At 31.7% G+C, this 10640-nt stretch overlaps 1 protein-coding gene across 1 annotated transcript; it reads right to left on the bottom strand.

The window, feature by feature from the left end:
* Positions 1-1694: 1694 nt before the first annotated feature.
* Positions 1695-5000, bottom strand: LOC108771873 (DDB1- and CUL4-associated factor 8). Its single transcript, XM_018537274.1, has 6 exons — positions 4764-5000; positions 4485-4634; positions 4109-4365; positions 2609-2777; positions 2295-2490; positions 1695-1789 (listed from the first exon to the last, which is right to left on the bottom strand). Exons 1-6 carry the CDS (start codon positions 4998-5000, stop codon positions 1695-1697), a joined length of 1104 nt encoding a protein of 367 aa, XP_018392776.1.
* Positions 5001-10640: the final 5640 nt, after the last annotated feature.

Genomic DNA, 10640 nt, shown 5'->3' with positions numbered 1-10640 from the left:
TATTCATTTTGCAGGTCTTGCAGTAAACGAGAATTTAATTCTTCTCGCATAGGCGCGATGCTATTGCCCGAAATGTCCATCTTACTAGCAAAGAGACGGCAAAATATATTCGAGAATCCACGGAGAAGCCAGAACACGGTAAAAGTTAATATAATAACCAAGAATTTAATCATATCAATAAGCTGTTAATTAGCAAGATGCTATCGCACCGGAATCGCAATTCGACTTTATTAAAGTAGTAATATAACAATAATAATATATCAAGAACAACGGCTCATAAAAGGTGAAGATTGAACAAAAGAAAATTCTATTCTCTCTATTTGAACGTTTAATATCAAATCAGATTTTTTTTTCTTTTATAAAACTATATATTTGTCAGTATTACATATAAAAAAAAAATGCAAAAGTACATTTTTAAATTGATTTTAAAAAAGTAACGGAAAAGTAACGAAAAGTTATTTTTCAAGTAACGGTAACTGTAACGAGTTACTTTTAAAAAGCGATAACTGTAACTGTAACTAGTTACATTTTTTACTCGGTAACGAGTAACTGTAACTAGTTACTTTTAAAAAATAACTTTCCATTCCCTGGATATATGCATGCTTCACTGCTTGCGTGGTGTTGGCTCGCTGCCAACACAGTACTGGTAAGGGAAGAGCAGGGAAAGGCCTTTGAAGAAAATGTGAAACAAAAAAATAGAAGAAAAAAAAGAAAGTATGAGTGTTTATTGTCCTTAGTCCAATGTGATTATTCCGTTGGGTTTTTACGTTTTATCCCCTTCAACTGGGTGCGCTCCTTTGGTGTTTTTTTCTATAACAGGGAAAACGAGAAATTTATTATACATGCCGATATTATTGTACCGGCGGGAAAACGTCGCTCGCTGGTGGTAACAACAATCGGTACCGTTATACTATGGTATTCCTCGCCGTTTCTATTTATATATCTATGCAGATAGAGATATGTGATAGGGCAATATTCGCACGCGTCTATCGGCCGCAATGAGCTGACAACAGTATTTTATTTTTACACAAATCAAAATTTAACAGTCTTGTGACGCTGTAACATGCGTCTTAAGCGCACAATATACTTCCGCACTTGTGATTGCGGAGCGAAATCCACGAACGTTAAACGAATGCTTTTTCTTTTCTAAAGCTGTAAATACGACAGACGAGCTATATGTCGCAAAAACTGTTATCTTCCCAATGGTCGGATACGGAATGACTAATTGTGCCGGAACAGCTGATTTCGGCGAACGCTTGGATTTTTGTCGAGGACTAAACGGTCGCGGAGATTGACGACAATAATAACTCGCTTAGCGATCGCAATGCTTTCTCTGAGAATTCCTAATCGCTCTGATTCCTGAGCCGGGATTCTCTAAACGTTTTATCGATGATTGTTGCTATCGTTAACTAGCGACAGCCAATGAGAGCCGCGCTTTCTTTTAGGATTGTCATGCCGTTGGTTGTCGCTAGTTAACGATAGCGACAATCATCGATAAAACGTTTAGAGAATCCCGGCCCTGAACAACAATTGATACCACTAATATATTGTATTCAACTATATTGCTTATTTTAGAGACGTTGTTTTAAGAATTATGTTATTTATTTAATAAATTATATGATTAAGCGAGAAAAAGAAATGCAAAAAAACGCATAGATAATTCTTTACATACAGTCCAAAATTTTTTTCGATCTTCATTCCTCGAAGGCATCCATATCAGGACTTTGGACCCACTTGCCGTTGCAAGGATAGGAATATGGGGATGACCTAAGCAGTGATGAGATCCCATCTATACATTAAATGAATAAAAGTTATTTTGTGCAACACATACTACGAAGGAGAAAAATTTGTTTATCAAATGCACAAAATGAAAACACTTAACGGTTTTGTAATCTTCTCTCAACCACTGTGCCGCAGTTCTTTTCTTCTTGTCATAAATGAATATATCACCACGATCGGATGCAGATATAATAAATTCACTTTTAGGTCCGAAAAAATTGATTCCACGTATAACTGCAATCACAACACATAACTAAGACAACTTAATATCTACTATTAATAAATCATATTATAATTATTTAAAGCGTCGCTTTTCAGTTATATAGACGAAAAAAATATGAAAAATGTACATTAAAAAATCTTTAAACAATAATCTCAGAATAAAAATTAATTAACAAATAAACCATTCAATAATGTTACTGTATGCTACTTCTCTTTTGAAATATACTTAAAATAAAGAGTTCTAAAAATAAAAAAAGAGTAAAATACCGGGAATATAATAATAATATAATTACGTCTAGTATATCTCGCGGCTACCTCAGCAGGTACACCAGGTACAGATCTAAATTGATTGCGTTCAAATAATGTATGTTTCCAATTTCCTTCACATGACCACATTGATTTATCAAATAATAATATTTTGGAAGGATTAAACAATGTGAGAATCTCTGTCCCATCGTGATTATACATGGCGATTCTTGCATTATCCTTCTAATACATTTAAATTACATATGTAATTAAAACTCATGTAAAAAACATAAACACTGTAGTATTTCTTTAAATATTCATAAACTTATCAGCAATAGGTTTGAATCAAACTAATGCATACCTTGTGATACTTGGTGGTCGACAATTGATAAAGTGGTTTGGAAATATTTCGCTGATCATACACCCTTACGCAGGGAAAACTACCGCTGACACAAAATTCATTACTATTAGAAGGATTACAATGTATACTTGTTAAAATTCTACTTCGAAGGCTCTTTATATCGAGCAGTCTATGGATATGAACATAAATATATATAATATTATAATGGATATATATATATAACATGTGTATTAAAGAACAAAAATAAACACTTTCATCATGTAAACTCAAAATTTATTAGTATAACTGATACAAACATGAAGCCTATAACGGTCGAGCTTGGATCTTGAATCGTTTACATATAAACTACTGCGGTATTATCACCAATTAAAATAAATTATTGCGAGGAATATTACTAAGGCCTCGGTAGTCTAATTGGCTAGGACACTTGCTTAAAGCAAGGTATCCGGGTTCGACTCCCGGCCGATGTAATATTTTTCACAATAAGAAGAATTATTTCCAGATTTATTATTTTCAGATTATTAGAATTGCGTTTCAAGACCAACGATAGTTCGACGCGCAGTTTGGGGGGACTACATATATTAGTTAATTATTCATTTGTTTTAATTCCTGATAGTACCGCGGTACATGTAAGCAATTAGAGATCCAAGCTAGACTGTTGTAGGCTTCGTGTTTGTATTAGTTATGTTATTATATTAACGACGTCTTTAGTATTGAATATTGTCAAAATTTAGTATTGCGTCTATGTAGAATTTAATCGACTTATGCTCATTTGTACTAATTAACGTAGATTAAATTTAATTTTGTTTTAACTTTTTTTGTTATAATGATCGAACCTGGATCTTTTATGCCAGCATATTCTATTTTCTGTTTGTTGAGTTTCAAATGTACGATTCAATGAGATTCTTATCATTTTTTCTTGTCCGAAGTATAAGTTGAACCAAGATTAAAATTAATCTACATTTTAAAAATAGCCATTAACTCAGGTGCAAACAATATAAGTATATTTTGGTTTAACTTATCGTTCCTGTTTTTCTAATTCTTGGAATTACAAAAACAGAAACAATTATAAGAATTAGGAAAAGATTAACAGTAAGTTGAACCGAAATAAATCAATATTACTTTGGTTGAACCGGGCTATAGCTGTCATAATGGTCCTGTCATCTTTCAATCACAATATGATTGATTCGCATATAAGTACACATGACGATCCCGTGTTACACTTAACGCCAGATAATAGTCACGTTCAGCAGACTCAACAGTTTTATAATTATTTTATGACTTTGAGACAGGGCTATTTCTTTAGATCAAAAAGTATAATCCAATCAGCGAGACGAATTATAAAACGGTTGCAAAACTGTTGAGTCTGCTGAACACAGCCAATACAACAATTTTTGGTACAAGAAAAATTAATATTATATGTAGACATTCTGCATGCTATAAACAAAGAATATATAAGAAACATTATTACACGTGAACTTTTTAATAACAATGTCTTACTTTGATGTATCCTCCCGGATATCTATGGATGAAATCGAGCCGTTTCCAGCAGAAAACACAACATAGGGTATTTCAGGATGCACAGCCAATGACCTGTCACTCATAAAATGTTGTCTACGTGATACCGAATCAAGAAAGGATGATTCATAGTGCAACAATGGTTTCCATGAGTTGTATTCAAGATCTAATAAATGTATATCACCATGGAGACTACGAGTGACCATCAAATTTTCTACGTCTAAAGGGAGCCATTTGGCCTAAACACATATATTATTAAATTGAAAAGATTAATAAAAAAATACAATTAAATCAGAATAACTATTACAAAACATTCAAATAGCAATACTATATTATATAATATAAATATTATACATACCTCGCTTATTAGGAAGTCATTGCCACTTGGAAGGCAACAACGCTTTGCAGCCTTTTTCCTTGCAGCCCAATCCCAAATAGAAATAACTTTGTTTACAGCGGCTCTTGCTAATAAGTTTCCTTTTTGATTGAAACTTAAGGCACTCACATTCTGTAAATAATAACGAAATTTTAATTCGTATAGCTATACATGATTTAAAAAATCTATAGTAATGATCCAAAGGTAATCTATAAAACATTGTATATAATAAGTCAACATGTATCAAAATAAATAATTTACCCCAACGTCATGGAGTTTGTACTTAAACTCCAGTCGATTTACTGCATGTAAAGAACTACAAAATCTTCTTTGGAATAATGGATTACTACCTATTTGTCGATTTATTACTTCCTGCACAATGAACCAATTAGGAGGCGGTTTCTTTGTTTCTAAATTATCCGATAACATGTTTTCTTCTTTTACTTTTTCTACTATTACTGCTGCTTCTGCTTCCTCTTCTTTATTCAATTCACTCATGTTAGCAACAAAATATTCATTCAAGTCAGCTGTAAAAAATTTAGAATTTAAAATTTTATCAAAAAAGTAATGCAAAATTTATATGTAAATTTACATATATATAATAACTTTGCATTTATTTTTCGATAAAATTTAAAATTCTAAATATATATATATATATATATGTACGTGCGTGCGTGCGTTGTTAAGAGCGCAGAACGCCGCAACTTGTAATAACGAGAAAAGACTGTAATAATTCAACGACTGTCTTTTGACCAACCTTTATTCAACGGTGTTACAAGTAAACTTACAGACTAGCGATCTAAGGTTGATGGCGAGAGTACGGCTTCCGAAATTAGACTAAATCGAACTGAGCTGGAAGGATCTTTTTATTGACTAAAGAGGTGGAGTCTTCTATCAGAGCTCCAACCAATAACGTAAGATTTTAAAATACCAAAAATGTACGTAAACGGGGTAGGGAAAAACTGGAGAAGGTGACGATGACTCATGCAAGAGTCCGTTAAAGATGAGTCATAAAATAAGTTCGTTAGACATATAGCCCTTTTTTGCCTATAATTCTAAAAACATCATAAAATTGAATATACAAAAGAGGTTTTCAAAAGGGAATGTAATAAACTTCAGATTATATATATATATATATATATGTATACAAAATAGATTTTGTATATATATAATCTGAAATTTATATATATATATATATAATCTGAAGAGAAAGTGAGAGATGTATATATGGATATATTACTGAACAAAACGGGCGCGTCAAGTATGTTGCTGGAGATATTACTCATTTTCGATTGTCTCTATGATTTTCTATTTGTTATCGTAAAAATACTTTTCAATTTTTCTGCGCCTCTTATTAGGCTATCTATTACATTTCGTTTTCTCATTTTAAGGGGGGAAACCACATTAGGAGGTTCAAAAAATCGATTTTTTGTTACTGCATATATCGTTAGCTCTACAATCCAAGAATACGCTGCCAAAATTTCAAAGCAAAATTCGCATTCGTTTAGATTTTATGAGCATAGAACCGAGCGTTTATCGGGCTACAGACTCGAGCGCACAGCAGGTAGGGCCGCTTCAGGTAGTCGCTCTTTGTACTTACGCAGCCCCCCTTGTAGGGAGCCCTACCTTTGTATCTTTCCTTTCCAATAACGGTATAGAAGGTACTAGAAGCATCAACACAACGGATTATTTCGGTTATATTCTATCTCTTAAAAAAACCTTTTTTAAAAAAAAGAAAAAAGCATACGCCAAGTGCATAAGAAAGGTATTGAATTTCTTGATCCAAAACAGATATGAGATAAATATAATTGACCAAGTGTATTCTTCATTACGCCAGTCACATAAGACAGACCGAAAGTGACTATAATTGTCAACTGTATTATAGTGAAGAAAAAACTTGGCGTGCCCGGGTCGCATTAATTGTAAACAGTATGCAGTGAAAACATTATTTCAACATAGTATTTGTATTATAAATTAAAATAACAGACATATGTATACAGATATAATATACATATACGTATAACATAGTGATGTAAATTGTGAGACATGAAAATATATTCACAAATAAAATAGATGTGATGTAAATTATGGACAAGTTTAATATTTAGATATATATTTTAGAAACATTATAAATAACAACTTTTTATGTTCAGTAAGCAATTATTAACATCTTATCTTTGTTGAATTATTGTTTTCGAATATATAGTGTATACTGCAGAATATTGCGATAGAACCAAGGTTCTAGAATATTGAATGACTTAAATCCGTACGGTGGATGGGGCAGCAGCTCGTAGCCCAATTCGACCAATTTGACCGTGGCACCGACCGATATTGCTCTTTTTCCATTTTTCTAAAAATTATACACTAATATTTGTTAAATAAGCTAGAAAATGTTAATGATATCTAGATTTATTTATCGACGATATCTATTTGTTTATAACTTAATATTTAATGAAAAGGGATCAGATAGAAACGAAATTATACGCAGGTATTTGTTAATTAAGCTAGGAAGTTAAAATGATACAACAATTTATTCGCCACCAATATCCATTTGTTTATAATTTAATATTTAATAGAAAAAGATTGTACGAAAACAAAATTATGCATTAGTATTTGTTAAATAAACTAGGAAATGTTAATGATATATCGACTTATTCGTCAACAATATCTATTTAATATTTAATGAAAAGAGACAGATGAAAACGATGTTATATGCTGGTATTTGTTAATTAAGCTAGAAAATTATGACGACATAACAGTTAATTTGTCACCAATACCCATTTGTTTATAACTTAGTATGTAACAAATGGAAATCGGACAGAACGAAATTATAAACTGATATTTGTTAATTAAGTTAGGAAATGATAATGTAGTTAACAAATGCCAATATGTATATAATTTTGTTTCAGCCATATTTTCTTCTGATAAAAATTAAATTATAAACAAATAAATATTGTTGTCAAATAAATCGTTATTTCAAAACCTTAACTTAATTAAAATACTAGTTTATAATTTCGTATCGTCTAATCTCCATTTATTAAATATTAAGTAATAAACAAATACATATTAGTGGCGAATAAATCATTATTGTTTAATTAATAAATCAATGTATAATTTCGTTTTTGCTTAATTGATATATTTGCGTGAAAACATTGCATTTTTGTTTTATATTTTTTTCGTAATATTATTTTTTTATTCTTTTTATTATAATGAGAACATTATTAAATGATTTTATGTAAAGATATTGTAAAGTACACTTCATGATTTTTTTCTATATTTTTGATGTCTTTTTCAGTGATTTTACAAATTTTTGTTAAGTTCTTATTAATTACAATACACTTTGTATTCATATTGATAAAAGTAATGATTTTTCACATAGAATATAAGTTATTTGCATATCGACTAATTTCTATTAACTCATTTATTGCGCTCTTATTCAATTTATGCAATTAGAAAAAGTACAGAAAAGGTGTCTAAAAGTGCAGTAAAGATGTAGAAAAAATGTAAAAAGTTGTAGAAAAAATATAAAAAAAGTGCAGAAAAGATGTACAAAAAAAGTTGTAAAAAGTTGTAGAAAATGTGTAAAAAAAAAAGTGCAGAAAAGGTGTAGAAAAAGTGTTAAAAAAGTGTAGAAAATGTGTAGGAAAAAAGTGCAGAAGAGATGTAGAAAGGATATACAAAAGGTGTAGGAAGTGTAGATAAAAGGTGTAGTAAAAGGGGATAAGATTTTGCAGTCTAGCGAAGTTAAGACGACCAAGACGACGACGACGACGACGTTTCTGAATTACATAAATCGGGCAGAAAAATGCATGCATTTATTCATATCTCTGCATCCAGTGCACTTACGGATGTGATTATTATCTCATTTTAATTGTAAAAATCTATACCTATAGTATATCTCCAATATATTCATTTTTTTTAAATACCAATTTGTTTAAACAAAATGATAATTTTTTATTATAAAAGCGTTCTCCTTCCTGTAAAGAATACTCTGTAGCGTCTTTTTCGACAACTTTTCTCATATTGATTTTTTCCTCATATGATTTTTTTTTATTTTTTCCTCATATAAAATTTTTTTCTCATATGTATACTTGATGGGGAGACGCTACCGCGTCTCCTGATTAGATACGTATATAAATAAACCGGTACATGATAACGTGATACATACAAAGAAAATGATTGTTTATAATGGGTGTCTTCCAACAAGCGACACACATATGACACGGTGTGACACAGTGTATCAGTATGTCCTTGTTGTTCGCCTATGTTAAACAAGGATGAGATGATCACTGTGTTGTGCTGTGTCACTTGTTGGAAGGCACCCATTGTTTTATATATAATAATTTCTTGATAAATTATACAAATAATATTATGATTTTACTTATTTACTCAAGATATATATATGTTGTGTGATACATAACTTTAATTTAACTCAATGAGAAAGTAATAAATTAAAAAGACAAATTAAGAGTCATAACATTAAAATTTAATAGAGTAGAGTCAAAAATTAATAAAAGAGAAACAATAAATTCGAAGACATAAAATATATGTAACCGGAATAGACGTTTACAATAAAATATAATCGAAAATCTTCAAATCTTCAAAACTTTACATGTTTCGACTCCTGGATTGAGTCTTCTTCAGAAGTACAATTAAAAAACGTATCAATGAGAAATAACGTCATTTTTACGATGTTCATACGTCATTTTAAACATCAAATTCGTCATAAAAATGACTAATTAATGACGTCAAATAGACGATACCTTGCTACCTGGGAAGATTTTCTGTAATTTCCGCGCTCCGTTAACAGCGTATGACTCTGTATAACCTTTTATATTTAATTTTATTTTTTATTTTGATGTTTGTTTAATCTTTAAAGAGTCTGTAATTACTTCGTTTTATTTATTTATTTAGAGTCTGTAAGCCATAACGTAAGCAGTAGCCAATCAAATGCGTGGTCTACAATGGCAGTAGTAGTAGTGGATGAGACTGAAGAGTAAGAAATTGACCAATCACGGTCGATTATTCTGCTCACATTCGATTTTGATTGGTCAATTTCTTACTTCTACAGTCTCATCCACTATACTGCTACTGCCATTGTAGACCACGCACAACATGTTGATTTCCTTACTGCTTACGTTTTACTGCCTTAAGTTTTTTATGTGCCATGGCCTTTATCCTTTGTTCTCTATTCACTGTTCCTTTCATCTACCATAATGCCATATATGTTATATGCATAATGCATTCTACGCAGCTCCTTATATGTATATATGCTTCTAATCCCCGTACATTAGCGGCACCAACATCCTTTTTCCAGCTGCCGGAACTATGTACTACGTTCATTTTTGTAACACGTCGATAAAATCGTATCATTGAAAATAAACGTGGTTCACAAATTTTTTTTTTCGACGTTCTGTATAAATTTATTTATCAAAGACGTCAAAAAAAACTTTTTTTTTATATCCATATGCATAATTTGTGGACCACGTTCACTTTCAATGATACAATTATATCGACGTATCACAAAAATGAACGTGGTACACGTAATTCCCGCAGCTGGAAAATGGATGTTGATGCCGCTAATGTACGGGGGTTAGGCCGGAATCAGACTTGAAGATTTTTCTTTTCTTTCTTCTTCTTTGTTTAACGGCTCCCACAGGCGAGCGTCCGCGATACGGCCAGGGCCCCGATTCTCTAATCCATCGTAAGAGAAACGTATACGAAAAATTAGGAAAATGCTATAGTATACGTAACGTGTACTGTAGTATTTTCCTAATTTTTCGTATACGTTTCTCTTACGATGGATTAGAGAATCGGGGCCCAGGCTTAACACGCGAATGCAGCCTTTGATTGGTTCGTGACATCTTAAGACTGACTTAAGACATTACTTCTTGACTATGAATACCGGCCTTAGGTTTCTCTCTGCTATTACCATAGTTCCTCGCCAAATACCACGTGGCGTCACGGTCGCGATTATCGATAGTTCCGAGATTGCGATTCTCGCGATTTTGATCGTTCGAATTTCATTGTCCCGCGTGAACACGACAATGCACTACAAACTGAAGACTTTGTGCTCGAGCTGTTTCACATTCCTCGCGATTCTCTATCATTTAGAATGTTCCAAAAACATATTCCACA

The sequence above is a fragment of the Cyphomyrmex costatus genome, unplaced genomic scaffold (genome assembly GCF_001594065.2).
Source record: "Cyphomyrmex costatus isolate MS0001 unplaced genomic scaffold, Ccosl1.0 scaffold169, whole genome shotgun sequence".
Classification (NCBI taxonomy): Eukaryota; Metazoa; Arthropoda; class Insecta; order Hymenoptera; family Formicidae; genus Cyphomyrmex; species Cyphomyrmex costatus.
This window is presented reverse-complemented; position numbering and strand designations above follow the sequence as displayed.

Bases quoted from the DNA above. Each gene is read 5' to 3' on its own strand.
- LOC108771873 (XM_018537274.1), bottom strand. From the start codon at position 5,000: ATGAGTGAATTGAATAAAGAAGAGGAAGCAGAAGCAGCAGTAATAGTA. The intron at 2,778-4,108 runs GTAAGACATTGT...TCATATCCATAG, and splicing joins ATCCGGGAGGATACATCAAA to ACTGCTCGATATAAAGAGCC. The intron at 2,491-2,608 runs GTATGCATTAGT...TAAATGTATTAG, and splicing joins CGACCACCAAGTATCACAAG to AAGGATAATGCAAGAATCGC.